At 36.9% G+C, this 21,401-nt stretch overlaps 1 protein-coding gene across 1 annotated transcript; it reads left to right on the top strand.

The window, feature by feature from the left end:
• Nucleotides 1-5,649: 5,649 nt before the first annotated feature.
• On the top strand, nucleotides 5,650-20,492 carry LOC133851269 (squamosa promoter-binding-like protein 12). The gene is made up of 11 exons (XM_062287609.1): nucleotides 5,650-6,833; nucleotides 7,096-7,277; nucleotides 8,053-8,690; nucleotides 15,010-15,084; nucleotides 15,182-15,289; nucleotides 15,376-15,493; nucleotides 15,780-15,921; nucleotides 16,078-16,228; nucleotides 17,097-17,735; nucleotides 18,666-19,125; nucleotides 20,164-20,492. Exons 1-10 carry the CDS (start codon nucleotides 6,250-6,252, stop codon nucleotides 19,122-19,124), a joined length of 3,096 nt encoding a protein of 1,031 aa, XP_062143593.1. The 5' UTR covers nucleotides 5,650-6,249; the 3' UTR covers nucleotide 19,125; nucleotides 20,164-20,492.
• The last annotated feature ends 909 nt before the right edge of the window (nucleotides 20,493-21,401 follow it).

Here is a 21,401-nt window from a genome sequence, read left to right as displayed (position 1 = left end):
AGACACGTATCTTGAACACGTGTGCGTTTAATAGACTGTATTAAAAGAAATTATTACGACTTTTGTCATGCCCCTTTCGAACCAAAGACCGGGACAAGTGTCACATACATTAGTAATGTTGGGGGTTCCAATATTATATGGTTGCAATATCAATTATTTACCAAAGTAATAGTCCAACGAAGGATGTTTCCCATTTGTTGATGTCCTTTCCTTCTTATAAAAAGAGAACAAATTAATGAGGTTGAAAGGCACTGCAAAATTATAGAGGAGAGAGAGAGAGAGAGAGAGAGAGATTGCCTCCTTGTTGATGTGTTCACACTTCACATGCACGCGCTTTTGAAAATGAAAGGGAAAAGACAAATCTGTTTTAAAGGCAAAGGCGTTTCCCGTAGCGTTCATCATGGGGCCAAGCTTTAACGCTCTCGCTTTGGGACAAAATGCCACGCCAAAAAATTCGGTGCCTTTGGCTTTGAGTTATCTCAAGGGGTAAAATAGTAAAATACTCAAACCTCATTGCTTTCTCAAAAGGCCGTGAGGGGCTCCGAGCCCCTTGCCAATGGCTCGGGGGAACCCGTGAATGTGAGAGGCTGTTTGGACCCCAATTCATAATACAATAAACGGCTTCATTGCACCCGCTTTTCACTCGGAGATTTGATTCTTGCTTTATGGCATCATTTGGACGGCTTTACTAGACCAAAAATCTTTCGGCACAGAATATGAAATGAGAAAAGACTCGTGCAACTGTTGTGCAGGTTTATAGACACATGGGATGTGATCCATGTGGTATGACTGCATAACTGTTGTGCACCAATCAGCATATGAAATAACATTTCTTTATATTATTTTTTTTGGTTGCTTTTTGTTTAATGTTAGCTTTTCAACTTTATTTTTAGATCTTTTGAAGTTATATTTCAAGAAATATAAAAGCTAGCCAAAATGAGATTATATATATAATATGTATAAGCTTCGATTTTTATCATTAAAATAATAGAAAAATAATATTATGTTAGCCTACATTCAAACCGTCATTGGCTTCTCAAGGACATGGTTTTTTTTTTTTTTTCAAACAGCCCCTATAGTAGTTGAGAGAGCAATTAAGTCAATGAACTTGATTGTTATAGAAAAATAAAAAGAAAAATGTTTAGGGTATTACCGCTTCTGCTGTAATTCCTTTACAAACTGATATATAATACTATATGTGTGACACAATACGAGTGATCAAAAAAGCTAAACAGTCAAATTTTACAGATAAATTTAATTATTTAAGACTGATATGATAATTGTCATATCAGTTTGTAACTACGAGACGAAAAGATGGGACAAGTAATTCCCTACTATAAATTGACAAGTTAATATACTCTTTGTCTATATGATTTTACATATTCTTCATTGAAGGGAAACTACAACCGTTGGAAGTGTAGAATATGAAGCGAATTCAAGAGCGAATAAAGATGCCATCTTTATTCATGACTTTCAGATTTGGTCGTGGAAAATGGTAAGCCTCCGATGGATCAATTACCCTGCCAGATGCTGACAACATACGAAGCATGATTTGATTGGCTGATGATCCAAGAAATTAAGATCTCATCTTCAACTTTAAGAATAATGATATTTAGTAGATCGATTGCTATATAATTGTTATACCAGTCTTTTAAATAGCATTATTCTTTACCAAATCGTGGTGCATAATTGTCTTGACTAGCCATTAATTAACAAGAGCACAATGGACAAAAGTCTTGATCTCTCTAATAAGTTGACAATAATAACATTAATTATCGATTCCTATAATGTTAAAGTATTAATTAGATGATGAAATTCATATATATAATTGTTATACCAATCTTTTAAATAGCATTACTCTTTACCAAATCGTAGTGCATAATTGTCTTGACTAGCCATTAATTAACAAGAACACAATGGACAAAAGTCTTGATCTCTCCAATAAGTTGACACTAATAACAATCATCGATTCTTATAATGTTAAAGTATTAATTAGATGATGAAATTCATAATTTTTTTTTTATTAATTTAAGTTTTTACAATAAGTGATGATTTAACAAGTTATCAGAGCAGAAGTCTTGATTAATTTTTAACGTGTTGATGAGATGTTTGAGCCCACTTGTGGAGAAAAATGATAAAGTATTGATTAATTTTTTATATTCTTTAAGCCTTTTTAATGTTTCTCATACGTCAACCAGCTGATTAATTAAGTCTTTAACAGGTCAATGAGTCTGTTTTTGTTGCCAAAGATATGTAATTAGGGAAAATGGAAATTAAAATAGTCCAATTCCACAAGTTCTACCTTAATTAGCATGTTCGCAGTGACTTAATTGGAAATGGTCAACCCTTTTGCAAAATATCATAAGAATTAAATACTTGAAAATTTTGGGGATAAGATCAATTCGTTTCCACTAAAGTTTTTGTCCATATACATTGAAATATTGCTCATCATATATACACAAATATCTTTTCAAAAGTATTGATATTCACTAGGCTCTTTTGGATTGTAGTACTACAAGCACCCCACACATCTGTTGATGAAGGGCACTCCTAAAGAATGTGATAGGCCGTTTCATTCTCCATCTTACAGAAAATACAAAGAGAATCCATATCAATACATTGCTTTGTAGGGAGTGTATCTTTACAAGCCTTCTATAAAAACATTTCAATCGAGTTTTGTACCTTCACACCCCACAATAGCTTCCAGAAGTCGCTTGGTTTATATCATATAGAAACCCTACCTTTATGCCATTCAATGCGTTCTTTCTCCATGTGATAAGTACTCTTGACAGTGAAATTGCTTGTGGTGATGCGCTGCCAATACAATACATCTGATTGACGATATCTACTTAATGGAATCTGGGAAATAAGCTCGGCCTCCTCCGTCCAAAAGATATTTTTTAACAGCGGCACATTCCACCTCTTAGTATCTGGATCTATGAGTTCGACAACTTTTGCATGTCCTGAAAAGGAATGCCTCGGAGATTGAATAACATAAGTACTCGTAGGAGTTGGCAGCCATTTATCACCCCAAATGTTAACATTTTCTCCATTCCCAATTCTCCACACCGGCCCGTCTTTCAACAGCTCCCGAGCGGAAGCAATACTTCTCCACCCGAAAGATGGTATTTTACATAGGCGTACCTCCAGAGGGGACCCATGCGGGTAGTATTTTGCCTTCACGATTTGTGCCACCAAACTTTGAGGATTCTGTAATAACCTCCTACATTGTTTAGCTAGAAGAGCTTTGTTAAAACTCTGTAAATGATGGACCAAAGTAATACTCCTCCTCCTTCGAATCCAACATCCAAACATGCCTTATCTTCTTCCTCATATATATATATATATATATGATGACAATTCTATCCGGAAGCCATTATTGCACATGTATAGCAAACTTAGGACAAAAGTGGCAGCAGCTTATACGTACTGTTGAGTGTTAAGAGGCCGGCCTCATGATAATTACAACTTTAGGGGTCCCTTACAACTAAAATGCAGGACCAACTGTTACAGAGCAAGTGGAGCAGGATTCTCGTTGGATTTCAGGATTTGTCCTTATCTTATTACCTTTGAGCCATATCTTGCCGTACAATAAGTTGGGCTAAATCTGTAAAATTGCATTAAAACTGTTATATTATTAATTATATATTTTCCTGTTTCATATCCGTTTAAACTTTTATAATAATTTAATAGTAATTTAAAATGATATTAGAACGTACAAATGTTATAAATTCTAAATGACTTGGTTATCGACAGACTCTAGTGGTCACTCACTGATCGAAGAGCCCAGAATGCGCACTTCTACCAAAGATGTAACGCCCACCAACTTATTTTTCATTCGGTCAGCTTAACTAACGGTCTCCACGCCATGCATCACTTCCAAACAAATTTAGAGAGGAAATCTCTATGTGAATAGCAAATTATTGGCAGGAACATTCCTTAAAATCCTAAAGAGGAAGGGCAAAGATCGATGATGACCAACAAGATTCTTTTCTACTTTTATATTAACAGCAATAAATTAAATTTATCATCTCGTAACTCTTGTCTTATCAGCAGAATCCAAAGTAAAAAATTAAGACCATGCAAATTAATCGAAGCTTCTCAGAAAAGGAACTCGTGTTTTGGAATCATCCCAGAAAACAGAATAAATGTTCGTAACAAAATTAAAAAAGCTGGCATGCATGACTCGCTCATGAGATAGCAACCGTTAGAAAAGGAAGAAAAAAATCAACCTTCATTTTTCTCGTGTAATAAAGGGCGAATTGCATGTATGCGCTATGCATCATATATATATGCATGGCATACATCTTGACATCGATCACTTTCTTTCAAATAAGTTTTTTTTTTGATTTTTTTTTTAATTAAACGAGAAAAAATCTAAAAATTAATTAAGACTACCACGTCAATATTACAAAATATTATAAAATAAAAAAATAAATAATTTATAGGATTCGTAGCAAGTTTAACTGCTTAATTTCAACACGTCTTTGAATGGTAGCAGTTAGGAAGATCGATAATTTTATTCTGTGAATGTACATGAATGTAGCGGAAATGGCAAAGTAAAGAAAGAACAGTCGCTATTGGGGGATCCACCACCAAATGAATGGTCAAAATCATTTTGTCCTGATTCCCCCTTGATGCTGCCCAATGGCCAATGCATCAACGGTGCAGCTACGTACGTACGTACCATGCACATGCATGATGCATGTCACCCTATTCCTGTAACTTCACCCCACCGGCCAGTAAAACATGGCGATAACGATTTAGACTTTTAGATGTTATTATATACGAGTAATATATTTTACAGTACAATTTTAAATTCGTGATTTAATTTAGACTTTATCATTTAAATAGCTATATATTATTACAAGATGTTGATGCGGATTTTGCACGGTTGGACGGGACGATGCACAAATGCAAAACGAGAAAGAGACTATCGGGGTGGCGCCGATGGATATGAGATTGTACGAGAGCTTTCGATGGTTAAGCCATATAATTTCTATAAAATATATTCTCAATATATACAGAGATTTAGAGCTATTTGAAGTCATACATTTTTTCTGGGGTTTTATAATCCTTCTTTTATATGCAAGATTACTCGGAGGTGGTCTTGGATGATATTAATATGAAAAATTACTACAATATCAACTAATATAAAATAAATTTTTATATGTAATAAATAGAGGTAAATAGTTGAAGTATCAAAATCCAACCTTTAAAATAAAACAGCCATCGACTTTGAATGGGCTGTGGTTGTACGCAGGCAAATAAAAAAAATGAAGAAAAAGAAGACATAAATTAGAGTAACATATTTTTGCTACAGGCAAAATGATAGGGAAAAGACAAAGGAGATTCGTTCCTTTAAACGAGCACTAGCATGAACCTCCAACGTATGCCGATACGAGTGTCATGTCAGATACCATTGCAAGTCAAAGGAAACGAGGATTAACAATGTTAGCCAATAACTACAAGACACGTAATAGACATTTCATGAGCTTGAGCCTGTCGGCTGTCGGATTGGCGTATGAACAATGTTATACCAATCTAGGATTTCTCTTTTACTTTTTTTTCTTTTTTGCTTGTACAGTTGTACAGTAGAGAGAGATCGAGAGAAACGGTGTGGGCCTATATTTCTTAATGTAAAGTGTACTCTCTCTCTCCCTCTCCTAACCTTTGCCTAATTTTCTTCCGCTATATTCTCTCTCTCTCTCTCTCTCTCTCTCCTGTGATCTCAACAGTTATTACCTGCTCTGGAACTCCAAGCGTCCAACCTGACCAGCTTGCTATTATGTGCAAGTTATCTCTTTTTTATTCATGAGTTTGTACTGTTAAAGTTGTTGAGTTATAGTTGTTATGTTTGAGTTTTGCTCATGATGTGAAACTGGAGAAATTCTGTCTTGATGAATGACATTTGAGAACTATATTGTTTATGGGATTTTTGGTTTGTGATTGTGGTGGCGGTGTTGATGATTTTGAGGGAATAAGCAAGTATTTGTGGGGTTTTGGGCATCTGGGCAGCTCTTATTTTGATCCATGAATGTCTTGGTGTACTGTTTTTGAGTTCTGGGGGCACAGAGAGAATAAATAAAGACTTTTTTGTTGGATTTAATTTGTGTGGATATTGAAGTCACTAATTTTCTAGCTGGATTTGAACTTTGATCTCTGTGTTTATTGGGTTCTTGCTCAATTGTTTGGTAGAACTGGAATCTGGATGTTTTGACTTTTTCTGGGTTCTTGGGATTTTGATAAATGGAGGCTAAATTTAGAGGCAAGGCTCATCAATTATATAGTCCGGTGGTGTCTGATTTGAAGGCAGTTGGGAAAAAGAGTTTGGAATGGGATTTGAATGACTGGAAATGGGATGGAGATCTGTTCACAGCTAGTCCACTGAATTCTACACCATCCGATTGTAGGAGTAGGCAGTTATTTCCAGTTGGGCCAGAAATTCCAGAAAATGCTGGTTTGTCGAATAGTTCATCTTCTGGTTCAGATGATATTAATCTGGTGAATGATGGGGGCAAGAGGGAATTGGAAAAGAGGAGGAGGGTTGTGGCTGTTGAAGGTGAAGAGTTAAATGATGAAGGTGCGCCCCTTAATTTGAAGCTTGGTGGGCACGTTTACCCTATCATGGAAGGGGAGTTAAAGAGTGGGAAGAAGACAAAGATAGTTGGGATGACTTCGAATCGTGCGGTTTGTCAGGTGGAGGATTGTAAGGCTGATCTCAGTGATGCAAAGGATTACCACCGACGACATAAGGTTTGTGACATGCATTCCAAGGCCAGCAAAGCATTGGTGGGAAACGTTATGCAGCGGTTCTGTCAGCAGTGTAGCAGGTCTGTTGGATTCTATAATCGTCCTTATTCTGGGGAAAATTTTTAGAGCTATCATCAATTCCGGTCGGTAGAATTGTTGATTTCTTATATGCATTTTACAAAAGATGATGGAAGATCACCAAGTGTGGTTGCGTTAAGCTCTTATTATTGGTTGTATATCTTTCAATGAGTCTAAAGTTGTTAAATGTATGTTAGGAATAGGTAATTTTGCAGTACAATTTGTTTTGCCAATTAGACGCAACTTGGTTATACTTTTTGGCAGGTTTCATAATCTTCAAGAGTTTGATGAGGGAAAGAGAAGTTGTCGTAGAAGGTTGGCTGGCCATAATAGGAGGAGGAGAAAGACACATCCTGATACTGTAGTTAATGGAGGCTCTCTAAATGCTGAAAAGGGTAGCAGTTATCTATTAATAAGTCTGCTGAGGATTCTCTCCAATATGCACTGTATGTCTTTTTATTTACTGCAAAGATATTCACTTTGCTAGCTGCTTTATGTAGGCACCACAATGAAAGCAGTTTGTTGCAATGTAATATTGGGCTGAATTCAAAATACTTGCCTACTATTTTGCGTTAATAATTTTTTATTGTGAAAGTGAAATCTTAAAGCTGGGTGAGCTAAATTTCGAAGCTCGGAGGCATAATGTGATATTTGGAATCTAGGAGTCTTGGTTAGGTATCAATTTGCTTTAGTTCTCACTACAGTGTTCTCGCATCAGCTGGTCGCTTCTAAGGCAATTCTTGTATGGTCTTGGTGTTTTAATGTAAAAATTCTTTTTGGGTTCCATGGTGATTTGATAAGACCATGTTGATGACTGCTCTTGCGTTGCTGAGATTGTTTAAACTTCAACATTTAGGTATATTAATGCAGTATAGAAGCTAGTAGTTTTGCTTGCCAGTTTTCTGTTATTGCCTGAATTGTTTGGTCTATTTGTCATGACCATCACTGATTGTACCCCACTCTTTCACTCTCTGTTGATGCTGTTGTTTTTGTTGCACTTTCTTGCTTTAACTTTCTGGGCCTATCCATATTAGATTGTCTACATTCCTTGAGAGGGCAACCTGCCCTGGAGAATGCTTTTGTTGAAGAAATTACATATCGCTGGTTTTATTATGACCATTGACATTTGTTTATTTTTGTGTCTGTTTCATTTCCTTTTCTTGGGTGTCGTGATTTGCATACTTATTTGACTCCATAGCTTATGCCTTCTATCAATTGCAGCAAATAGCTCAGATCAGACAAAGGACCAAGATCTGTTATCTCATCTGTTGAGGAATCTGGCCAGTCTTGCTGGTACAGTAGATGGAAGGAACATATCTGCATTACTGGAGGGATCTCAAGGTTTGCTTAATGCTGGGACATCTAATGGGGCTTCACAAAAGGTGCCAGATGTAACTCCAAATGGTTCTGAGCCCTCTAGGCCTTCTAGTTCAGCCTCTAAGATGGATGATTGCATCAACCTTCATGACCATCCTAGGCCTATGGGAGAATGCATGACAGCATCTGCATCTGATGTGGCACAGAAAAGAATATCTTCAGATGATGCCGAGGGTGGATGTCTAAAAGCTCTATCAGGTGTACAGTACACAAATCTGCCTCCATCAAAGGGCGACCTTCCATCCAAATCAATTACATCAATCAAATTAAATAACATTGATTTGAATAATGTATATGACGAGTCAGAGGAATATGTAGAGAATTTGGGGAGGTCCCATGCCCCTGTGAATTCTGGGTCTAGGTCTCTTGGCCATCCGTCATGGGTACAGCAAGACCCTCACAAGTCTAGCCCACCTCAGACAAGTGGCAACTCAGATTTTACTTCTTCACAGTCACCATCTAGTTCCAGTGGGGAGGCTCAGGTATATTCTTCTTGCGAATGCATCTTGCTCCCTTTATAATTGCTCGTTTGAAAGCATTTATGAATGTGTTTGTTATGGTGGGACCATTATAGCTGGTTGATTTTACTGCTCAAATTCATCTTGTCACAATCCAATGCCATAAGAGATAAGGTAGTGATCTTAAACATATATCACAAAGGAAGCTAAAATTTCATTCATAATAACCAAAGCATTTACGAATGTAATATCTCAAATTTAAAACCTCAAAACATTAGCCAATATTTACACTATAACAACCATAAATAACAGTGTAGTTGAAATCAACTGAGAATCTTTTTCATCGTGCCTACAAGCACTTATTCTAAACTTGGGGTTGTAAATGAACAGAGCTGCTTGCAAACAAGCTCGGGCTCAGCTCAAATTAGCTCAACTCGGGATCGGTTCGTTCATTAAACGAATAGAGTTTGAACAAATTTCTAGGCCCATTTATTAAACAATCCGATATTTTATAAACTCAGCTTGACTCGTATAAGCTCGTATAATTTCATTTTTATTATTTTTTAGTATTATTTTTAACTTTGTAACTAGAACGTCGTAAGTGTTTAAAAATATAAAAAGTGCGGACCAGCTTAGATCAGCTCTTGAGTGTCGCTCTCTCTCAGAAGGCAAAAACTTCACTGAGAAGTTGCTTTGCGGCCCCTCCCCACCTTATGGTGTTTCTTTCACTAGTTTCGTTAGACTAGTTTATCCTTTACTACTTTCTGCTTTCCTTTTTCAGTCTAGAGTTTTTTCTAGAGCCTTCCGCCTTTTGTGAGGCCTTATCCATCGCCTGAAGCAATCTATCTGAAGGGATCCTTCCCTATTCCTTTTTTGTGTTTTCTCCCTTTTCCTCTTCGTTTTTCAGTTTTTATGTGTTCGTTTTGTGGCTCTTCTTCCCAATAAACAGGCATTTGCTCATTGCCCCACCTCCTCCGACCATCGCTCTCTCGTAAGATTTGGAGCCTAGATTTTGGGTCTTACAAGCCATATCTGTCTTCCTTTGTTTGCTTTCACCGCTAACGCGCCTCACCACCGTCACCCTTGGCCTCTCCGCTCTCCAGCGCCTCCCTCCATGCCCCCACGTGTGCCTCACACGGCTGAGCGTGTCCTCCACGATCCACCTTGCGACCGATGTTACTGTTTGTTGGTTTTTTGTTTGAAGAGTTGCTTTTGATTTTTCTGTTTGGTTTTGAGTTCCAGATCTGTGTTTCCCCCTTAAAAACTTCATTCCAGTGGTTGTTGCTGTTTCCTTAGGAAGGTTCAGGAGGGGTGGAGGGATCTTTTGAGGTTCGTGCCCCTTCCCGTGCCTCTTGGTTGTGCTGTTTCTGGCATGCCATGTCAAACCGCATTTTCTAGCGGCCATTTTTCTTGGTGTTTGTGCCATGAATACATAGGGCCGTGTTATTCATTTGACACATTCCCTTTTAATTTTTGTTAACCGACTTTGATCTGGTTGTTTTGGGGCTTATTGTTGGGTTGCTCAGCCCTTTTTCTGTATTATATTTTGGTGTAATCGTCTATCTCCCTTTCCCCTGTTGTTCTTAAAAAAAGAAGATAAAAATGAATTCCTTTCATAATATAATAGTTGTAACTTAAATTATTGTAATTGTAAGTCTTGATATAGATATATGTGTACATGTATGTATATGAGTGGGTTTGTATGTATGCATATATGTGTATATGTAATGAATGTATATACATACTATAAGACAAATATATAGACTCGAGATTCGATTATTTAAGATTTGAGATCATTTATCTAATTAACTTAAATGATAAATTTTTTAACAATAATTAATATGGATTTATGAAGAAAAAAAATCACGATATTTACTTTATATATGTAATGAATAAGTTAATTGAGTAGCTCGTGAAGAAGCTCGAGTTTGTTCGAAAAATAAATGAATAAAGTTTGAATAGTTTATCTAGCTTGGTAATAAGCTCGAGCTTAGCTTGTGTTGGAAAAAATTAAATGAACCGAGCTTGAACATTCAATACTCGGCTCGATTACAACCCTAAACTAAACTATAAATAATCAAAACTTGAATTCTTCAGCATCCCTAATTACTTGGAATGTATAACTTGTAATCTTTGGCACTACATGCATCACTATCTAGATGTTGGACGAAATATGGGGTGAGTTGACACTCGGTAAGTAAGATTAAACTACATGTATTGTCAAGCCATCAATAAAGGGAATGTTTTGTTCATGAAGAAAATTTCAGTAAATGGTTTTGAGAGAGAATAAGTAAATTGAAAACGAAAATGTGGATTTACATTTATGTATGTAAGCGATGTTATAAAACATTTTCTTAAGAACTTCCCCTTCGGCCATTCACTCGTTGTGATGCCACTTGCACCCCATATGACTTGGTTATGAAATCCAACATTTGGGATCTCTCACACACCCTTGGCCTAAGGATTCTGAGACATTCTTGAATGGAATCCCCCTATTAACCATGCCGTTATTTAATCTCTTATGCATGGGTTCACTTTGGATATTCATCCTTTTACCACACCTTCGTGTAAATGCCCTTTAGTGTGGATGCACTTAAAACTCACCTTAATAGTCACAGTAATGTAGACTTCGTTTTGTTTTCCTCACTTTGCCTTAGGATATCTAAATCATTCAAGATGCTCACATTATAATGCAATATAAAGAAAATAGATCATATTCAAAATTCTTTACTGCCATGAGCACATGCATATCATTTCCATAACGTTTAAACAAAACATAACTTTATTAGTGGCATGTGCATACCAAAACATAAACAACATATCCCTTTCATGCAAAAATCAAGATATCCTTGCATCCTTCTTTTACTTTTAGAACAGCATAACATAGGCTTGATATACACAAAGTCATGCATATAATATAAACTTTCTTGAACAATATGTAATGCATAAAATAGCACCCAATTTAAACTATTTGAGACATAGATTCAATAATACACAGTGGGGGTTAAATAGTTTAATCAAACCCCCTTACGCATTTTAATCCCATAAAAATTAATTATAACTTCTATCCTTAATTCCGAATAATTTTCCCTAAGCTGCTGTCCAGAAACCCAGACAGTTTGACGTATCGTTGCCGTAAAGTTGATAACTTTCTAACCGTAATTTCGTTTTAAGTGAAACTTGTCCGGAATCATTCCTCTTTCGAAGAGCTACGTTTCTAGTAAGACCCTTTCTACTCCCATTCATAAAATACAAGGAATTCTGATTGAAATACCATGATCAGTTTTTCAGGAACCGCTAGTTCAAGATTTTGGGTCTGATTTTTGGGCTCTAGTAGCCTACCTAAAACACGTCCGATGGTACAAAATATTTGCTATGACACTATCTTTCTGTCTACAATATCTCATAAAACTTTCATGACCTAACTCAAGTCTATCATTTTTAAATAAATAGAAACCAAATGCTACTTCCTAAGGTTTGTAATCTTCCAGAACAGAATTCTATCACAATTTGAAGGCTCTCAAAGATCTCCAAAAATTACAAAAGTTTTACCCTGACCTCCTCTGTATGCCACTTACCAACCCTCCAAATTTAATCGAATTTGGATTATTCCAGAAAAATCAATCTTTCCCCGTTACACAGTATGGAATTTTCCACAGATTCCAGTATGGACAGAAATTTCCTACAAACCGGTTTGTAGGAAATTTCATACAACCCACATATAAGATTAACATGTGTTCCTTGGCATGTGAGAATCACATGTTTTAATAGCATGTGCTTCTCACATGCTTTTTTAATAGCATTAATAAAAACACATGTGCTTTTTACATGTTTAAAAAACACGTCACTTTTATATGTGGGTTGTATGAAATTTCCTATAAACTGGTTTGTAGGAAAATTCTGTCCTTCCAGTATTGTTTCCCTTTTAAGTTTTGGTTCCAATCATCACCCTTTTCATCTTTTTATTTTCCAAAATTGTTCTCTTATAGATCCAATTTCTAACTCTTAAATTATACAATTTTTCTTATGAAAATTTCATAAAAATTGATCTGGTTTCAGATCTTATCTTTTCCCTTCGATAGAATGCAAAAACTAGCCAAGATCCATTTTTCCTTCAAACGATTCCTAAAATTTTTGTAACATAAAGCATTAAGAAAACTTCATCTTCCTTCATATAGATCATAAGAAATATCGAATCTCTTACCAAAATGTCTTTTATACTCTCTTTCGCACTCAATCAATTCATAGACATTTCCTTCTAAATTCTCTTCACTGATTTGCCAAAAAAACAATACGGATTTGCCGCTGGGATGATGAAGAATCTTTCTATAGAGTTTGTGTTGTGAAAAGGAATTCGGTTTTCTTGAAAAAACGGTGGGCGTCACTAGGCTTTTTCTCTCTTCAATAAAATCTTCTCTTTTCTTTCTCTTTGGTACCCGGCCCTAGTGAGGAGAAATACTAACATATGTCCTGATTTTTCTGAAGAAAAATATGTATTTATATGAGTGGTACTTAGGGTTTCTTGAAAGACTAACTTCCCTTAGCTTCTTTTTTTTGATAAATAAAGTATATTTCAAAAAAAGCACAGAGGGGCGCAACTCAAAGTACATAGGATGTATACATGATACCCCTAATTCAAAGAGAAAGAAGAATACAAATCTAAAAAATCAGAATAAGAACACTCAGACATAGACTGTAGCGTCACTCTCCACATAAACAAGGTTTGTATCACCAACTTCTTCAAGTTAATCGAACCAGTCTCACAATCTTTAAAATTGCGTGCATTCTGTTCCTTCCATAGATGCCACACAAACACAATGGAGTCATTCTCCAAATTGGCACCAACAACCGGTTGCCCCTTTGCTCCCTCTAACTCCGAACTTCCCTTAGCTTCTTTAGGAGTCTTTTAAATTCAAATCCAATACAACCTCCCCCTTCTTTTTCTCACCCATATGGCTGGTCCTAGGGTTCTTTCAAAGACACCTATGACTTCCCCTTTACCTCAACTTCCATCCCCTTTTGAAAGACCAAAAATTTCTCCATATTTCATCCTCCTTTCAAATCTTCAAAGATTAAAGAATCCCTCTTTTGTGTTTTTATTTATTTATTTTTATCAATTTCAAAATTCAACATCATTCTTCAAAATTTTAAATCAAAGATTTATCCTCCAAATTTCAATTTAAAAATCCTTCTTTGAAATTTTTCAAAGAACATCATCCTTTTAATTTTCAAAATTCAAGGGTTTTCCTTCTTAAAAGACAAGTGGAGGGATAAGGTTTCTAGAAATCTTGTCTTTTTAAAACAGCATCTTATCTAATTTCCCTCTAGAAACCTTGTCTTTTTAAGGCATACTTTGTCTAGTTCCTTGATCTATATCTTTTTAAGACATGTTTTGTCTAATACTTTCTAATTTTGGCCACTTCCTAATTTATTAACTTTCTTAAACTAGTATTTTTTTCATTCTGAACTTTATTCCCAATTAAGAATCAATCATGAAATGAGCTTTTTAAGTTTGGGGTGTTACTCCTTGTATTGTTCAGAAAAAAAGGGGGTGTTACTCATCTGGTTGTCCTTTTTGGTTGTCAGCAGATTTCATTTGTTGTTTGGGTTATTAGTTGAGTCTGTGATGCCTATAGTTTGTCTTTGTTATTAGTTTTACTGAAAGAAGTGATAGAGTGATCAAAGGTCCTTATGTACATCTGTGGTGACGTACTTATGTAGCATGTCATCTTGTTAATTGATTGTCTTATTGATGGGAAAAATGTAAACATTGGTTATGGGTTATGACTTCAGGAGCTAAAGCAATCTAATGTAAGAATCAAGATGAATCATATTCTATTTTTTACTAGGGATTTACTAGTGACATTTGTAGCTGTTTGTTCAATGTATGTCATTTATGCATCTACTTATAATATTAGTCAAATGATTAAATTTACCATTTTTGACCAACTTAAGCTTTTGGGACAATTGGTGATTTAACTTGGTATCAAAGAAAAGGTCATGACTTCGAGCCTTGTCTTCATCATTCACCTCACATTTCAATTAAATATTCCATGTGATGGAGAGTGTTAGAATATTAATTAAATGATTAAATAATTTACTATTTTCTATCAACTTAATTTTTGAAACAATTAGTGATTTAACATCTAGTTGATTCTTTGATACTAAGAATAAAACTCTAGTAAAGTGCTGTGCACAATTATAGCTGTTGGAGAATGGTGCACACATTTTATAAGTCAAAATACAAATTTCTATTTCTTTTTATTTATTTATTTATTTTGTGTGTGTGTGTGGACCTTAAACAATAATTTCTCTGAACCACTCTTTTCCAACCAATCTTCAGGGTCGCACAGATCGAATAGTTTTCAAACTCTTTGGAAAAGATCCCAACGATTTTCCTCTTAATCTCCGAACACAGGTATATTCTAAGTCATGAAATTGCTTCTGTGCAACCTTTCCTTGGTGTTTAATTCCACTGGTAGTTTAACCTTTTGTTATGTGTTTTACAACTGCAGATCCTCGACTGGTTATCCCACAGTCCTACAGAGATAGAAAGCTATATAAGGCCAGGCTGTATCATATTAACAATGTACCTCCATCTAGAAAAATCCACGTGGGATGAGGTATGCTTCTGTTCGGATGCAAGATTACTTACCCAGTATCATGTACAGCAATTTCTTATCTTCTTAATTACAATTGATATACACAGCTCTGTTGTGATCTGGGATCCTATATGCGAAGGCTACTTGATGAGTCCATCGACCCTTTCTGGAGAACAGGATGGGTATATACAAGGGTGCGGCATTGTGTGGCATTTATGTACAATGGTTTGCTCTTTGTCTCTCTGTGTGTGTGTGTGTGTGAAATTTATACATACATACATGTGTGTATATGTGCACGCGCACGCGCACACATACATATATTTATACATGTATGTATATATAAATTAAGTACATTCAATTTGATTTCTTTTTTGTATTTTTCTGTCATTATGTTTTCCAGACTGATTCCGGTCATGCTTTATTTATTAGTCACCAATAGGAGTAGTATCAAAACAATTCTTGTTTCTGTGAGGAAAATAAAGCATTTTGATTTGTTTTATCTGCCCTGCAGGTCAAGTTGTCTTAGACACACCCTTACCTCTTAAAAGCCATAAAATTTGCAGGATTTCAAGCATCAAGCCAATTGCTGTTTCCATATCTGAGAGAGTTCAGTTTGTCGTAAAAGTCTTTAATCTTTCTCGGTCCAGTGCTAGGTATTCTATTGCTTTTCTATCCATGCCTGAATAGTTTGTTTGCGTCTCTCTGGTTTGGTTGGAGAGAAATGGTGTCTTGATGTTCAGATTTTGTTTCTGATTTGATCAAACCATCAGATTACTGCATAGATATTAAGTCCTGCCTTTGGGTTTCAGGCTACTCTGCGCACAAGAAGGGAAGTATCTTGTCCAGGAAACTTGTTATGACTTGATGGACGGTGCTGATACAGCCACTGAGCATGGTGAACTCCAATGCCTCAGCTTCCCGTGCTCTATACCAAATGTTACTGGGAGGGGATTCATTGAGGTGCGGTTATCCCTAAGATTTTTTGAATATATTTTGTTCTAACCCTGTTAGCAAGTATGGGTGTATTTGCTGTAAACTTTGGTTTGCATATGGTAAATTATTTGAAAATGCATGGAGCTCGCTAAGTTCAAGAAAAGATTGGATCCAACCCATGAGATGTCCATTATGAAAAAATTTCCCTGGCCCCTGTGATTTGACATTGTTATTCCTAGGATGCATTGAATCACTTCCAATGTCATAGACTACTTCTGGTGATCTTCAGGCTTTCTTGAAGTTCATTTTCTTAAAATATCTTACAAAATATGGTTTGAGTTTGTTTCAGAAGTTAGGAACTTAATAAGCAGTCTCTATCTGTTAAAGTTACTCAAAAGTCCAGGGAGATTAGAGCTTGGTTTTCTCTAGGCTATCCTGTTTTACTTGAATTGTTGACAAAGGAAATTTACTTCAGATAAGCCCAGAATCCAGACACACCTCCTCCCTTCCCTTTTTTGCAAGATGTGAAAGATATTGGTTTTTTTACTGAAACTTTACGTATTATGAGCTAGCCATTTTTCATAAATGGGATGGAAATACAGATGCCTTGTTAATCACATTAAATTGTAAACACTACAGTTTTTTATTATAAGAGCATATTGAAGTGTTCACTTGAAAGCAGAGGGATGGGGACAGTTAAACTAACTTTTAAAAGAATAGTCAAAGAGGGCAAGAAGAGAAATTTATAAAATGCCCATAAGGTGAAACAAGTGATGGCCCTGTTATATTTATAGGAGGAGAATACTCTGCAAGAACTTTTTGTTTCTACCTTTAAAGCATGCATCAGACTATTTCTATTTCTAAATTTGAGAACATAAATATTTGATCTTATCAGGTAGAAGACCATTGTCTCAGCAGCAGCTTCTTTCCATTTATAGTAGCAGAGCAAGAAGTGTGTTCTGAGATCTGTATGCTGGAGGGAGCAATTGAGTTGGCTGAAACTGCTGATGACATTCAGAGAGTACCTGAACTGCTAGAAGCTAAGACTCAAGCCCTGGACTTTGTACATGAGATGGGTTGGCTGCTTCATAGAAGTCATGTGAAATTTAGACTGGGTCACCTGGATCCAAACCAGGATCTCTTCCCTTTCAAACGGTTCAAGTGGCTCATGGAATTCTCCATGGACCATGATTGGTGTGCCGTAGTGAAGAAACTCTTGGACATTCTGTTTGAGCGTGTAGTTGATGCAGGAGACCATCCTTCCATTGAGCTTGCATTGTTGGATTTGAGTCTCCTCCACAGAGCTGTCCGAAGAAACTGCAGGCCTATGGTCGAACTCCTGTTAAGAGTTGTCCCAGATAAAGTTTTGGATAAAGGAGGCGCTCCGGAGAAGCAACAAGTTGACGGGGGCTACAGCGGCTTCTTATTTAAACCTGATATGGCAGGGCCTGCCGGGCTTACTCCTCTTCATATCGCAGCCAGTAGGGATGGCTCTGAGAATGTACTGGATGCTTTGACTGATGATCCTGGATTGGTAATACCTTCTCTCTTACAGTCTTACTGCACCTCAGTTTTTTAGATCCAACTCTACTTAGGGAGAGCACACTAAGTTGGTTCATAAATCCATCCATAACTCACATTTGACCTACCACTCAGGCATTCAAGCTGCTTCTGTGCATTCTTGAACATCCATAATTTGTGGATGGGTCCTAGAGCTAAAAGTGCCCTGTTATTCTTACTTTTTAGGAATCGATTGGGATTGAGATGATGCAATTTAGTGAAAAGTAGAGAAAAAAAGAGAGGGAGAGAAAACAGTACACAAAATTTATGTAATTCGGTAGTGTGACATTCACCAGAGCGAGCGACTAATTTTTTATTACCTCAACAAAGAATAGAGTTATAACATATATGCATTGTCATCAATTAAACCCTATCCTGGTACATTGAAATCCCCAAATACCCTTACCATACCGTGGGGGTGGACCCAACCTATTATTCGACCTAGCACAAACTTAAATTAAGTTGCAATAGACCTCAATGGGCTCCGCTCTGCTCCATTCACTCCGTCCATGAGGCTTATAAACTAGAGACTAGTGTAAACTATCCTGAATATGAGCCACCATTTCTAACAGAATCTCTCTCTCTCTCTCTTTGATGAATACTGTCTTTTGTGCGGCTGTGCTTACAGGAGAATTTTGAGAATCATGTGACAATTTCTAGTATATCTTAATCAAAGCGGAAAAAAAAAAATAAAAAAAAATCTTACATATTGATGATCTTATGATTAAAAATGAATTTCTGGAATTTGAGCTTGTGAGTTATTTGGAGCGGGTTTAGGACAATTGTTGAGTGAGAACCTTTTCCTTTTTTGTTGGGGGCGGGAGGTTAATTTTGCATTATTACTTCCGTTATTTTGACATTGATATGATCCTTTCATGTTGCTGATATGGTTTGCCTTGTTCAGGTTGGAATTGAAGCATGGAAAAGCGCTCGTGATAGTACAGGTTTGACACCCAATGACTATGCATGCCTACGAGGCCAGTACTCCTACATCCATCTTGTCCAAAAGAAACTTAGCAAGAAATCAGAAGAAAGCAGGCATGTGGTGCTTGATATCCATGGTGCTGTCCTGGACTGCAACAATAAATGGAAGCAATCAGATGGGTATAAGTCATCAAAAGTTGCCAGCTTGCAAACCGAGAGGATTGAAACGGGAGCAACCTATCGACATTGCAAGGCATGCGAGCAGAAGCTGGCCTATGGCAACATCAGAAGATCACTGGCATACCAGCCGGCAATACTCTCAATGGTGGCCATTGCTGCTGTTTGTGTGTGCGTGGCTTTGCTCTTCAAAAGCTCACCTGAAGTTCGTTGTGTGTTCGAGCCGTTCAATTGGGAACGGTTGAAGTATGGGGCAAGCTAAGGTGATTATGTGTGCCTTTTCTAGACGGTAGGCTGGATTTTATTTTTCTTTTCTCTTTTCCCCTCATTCCCATCCTAATTGCAAAAGATAAATGTAATAGTCCTTGTAATCTGTGGGCTTAGATATCACCTGAAAGTATAGTATATGTATTAATGATAGTCATTTTAAATTTATATGAGAAATGCATGTACCAAAACTTTTACAAAGAAAAGCTTACCAACTGACGTGGAGCCTCATATATGAGGCTCCACGTCAGTTTGATGGTCAAATATTTTTAAACCAATAGACAAAAATGCCCTGCCCTTCCCTATTGAACCCAGCCCCGACCACCGGCTAGCTTTCGACACAGTCGAAAACCCGTGCATCCCAACCCACGCACACAGGCGTGGGTTTGAGAGATTCGGCCGGATCTCTCAAAAAGAATCCACCGTCCACCGTGCAACATAAAAAAAGAGAAAAACCAGAGACCAGCCAGATTTCACGTCGTCGTCGCATCCCTAACCCACCAACCTATGCTGGTGTGCGTGGATTTTCGGCTGGAAACCCACGTACACCGGTGTGGGTTTGAGAAATCCGGCCGGATCTCTCGAAAAGAATCCACCATTCAACGGAAAAAGAGAGAGAGAAACCAGAGATCGACCGAATTCCATGTCGTTGTCTCTGTCGGAGGGTTGCCGATTGTCGAGGGGTCGGGTTCGTGGCTGGTTGACCGGCCGAAGTGCTATCCAAAGTTTTCCGAAGTTGCTGGGTCGGGGTAGATCGACGGGATCTGCATTTCTTGGGCTGTAGCTTTTTTTGGATTTAAAGGGCATTTTCGCCTTGTGTAGAATGTCACATCAGTTTGTAAAGCTTCTATTGTAAAAGTTTTGGTACATGTAGCGTTTTTCAATTTATATAGGGAAAATTTCAACCACCGTTAATCAATCGATTATACATAAATGAATGCTGGCAATTTAATAGCTTAATGACCCTTGTATCTGAGAGTTCTTATAGGGCACCGGCAATCTGGAAAAACTTACTTTTATTTTTTATGCATCAGTTGAAACACAGTGTAATTCCAAGGTCTTATCGGATATGGAGGCAAGTTGGCAGCTTGATATGATATCCATGGAAGTGAAAGCCATTGTAGAGTGATGAAGATGGGCTTGTATCACTAGTCTTCAAGTTTGCAGTGGGTGGGTTGAGCTTGCCTTGACTTGACTTGTAAATTTCTAATATGCAGGCAAAAAAATGCTCTTCAACTAGTCTTGCCCAGCCCAGACAGCATGCTAAAAAATACATATTTGTCTATTAATTAGGTTTTTTTTCTTTTTTCTTTTTAAATGTTATGCAGTAACATAAAGATGAAAAATATTTTTGTGTTTTGAATTGTATACTAATGAATTTGTCTATAGGACAGAAAACAAAAAATACAAACAAATATGGCTTTATTATCTCTCTACCTGTCAAATTAATTTAATTAAAGACTTTTTAAGATAATTTTACAATAAAATTAAAGATAGACTCAAGACATTGAAGAGTAAGACCTCGTTTGGTTCACAGAATAGACCTCTGGAATGGAATGGAATGGCTATTTATACAGAATAGTTTTTCTTTTGTTTGGTAGGGGTCTATTCCTTTACGAATAGGAATACCTATTCCTCGGGGTAAATGCAATATTTTTCAGAAAAAAATTTATTTTATATTTTATTATTTAAAAAAAAAAAATCAAAAAACCAAACCCTTCACTGGCTGGCCAATGGGTGGCCGGCCAGCCAGTATATGGAGCTGGGGGTGGTCGCACCACCCCCGGAACACCTCGCGGTGGACCCTAGAGGCATTCCGGGGGTGGTGCGACCATCCCCGGCGCTTTTGGGGGTGGCTGGGTTGGCTTCGGGGGTGGCTGGACGAGTATTTTGGGGGTGGCCAGGCCACCCCCGATTCGCTTCGGGTGTGGCCACGGCCACCCCCGGAGACCACTCTTGCTCTTGGTGGGCAGCCGACCACCCCAATGGGTGGTCAGCCACCCATGGGTTTTCTTCTTCTTCTTCTTCTTTTTTTTTTTTTTTTTTTTATTATTATTAATAATTTGATTTTCTTTATAATTTTTTTAAAAAAAATATGAAGTTTTTTTAGTAATTTTGATTGAATTCCAATTAAAATATATGTGTTCTTACCAAACTAAAGATTAAGAATAGTCATTCAATTCCGCTACCTTTTATTATTCCTAGGAATAACTATTCTTTTTCTTAATGGAATAGTCATTCCGCAAACCAAATGAGGCCTAATGCTATATAT

The sequence above is a fragment of the Alnus glutinosa genome, chromosome 1 (genome assembly GCF_958979055.1).
Source record: "Alnus glutinosa chromosome 1, dhAlnGlut1.1, whole genome shotgun sequence".
NCBI classification, from domain to species: Eukaryota; Viridiplantae; Streptophyta; class Magnoliopsida; order Fagales; family Betulaceae; genus Alnus; species Alnus glutinosa.
Note: the sequence above shows the minus strand (reverse complement) of the source record. Positions and strands in the feature narration are given on the sequence as shown.

Bases quoted from the DNA above. Each gene is read 5' to 3' on its own strand.
- LOC133851269 (XM_062287609.1), top strand. From the start codon at position 6,250: ATGGAGGCTAAATTTAGAGGCAAGGCTCATCAATTATATAGTCCGGTG. The intron at 15,085-15,181 runs GTATATTCTAAG...TTACAACTGCAG, and splicing joins CTCTTAATCTCCGAACACAG to ATCCTCGACTGGTTATCCCA. The intron at 17,736-18,665 runs GTAATACCTTCT...TGCCTTGTTCAG, and splicing joins TGACTGATGATCCTGGATTG to GTTGGAATTGAAGCATGGAA.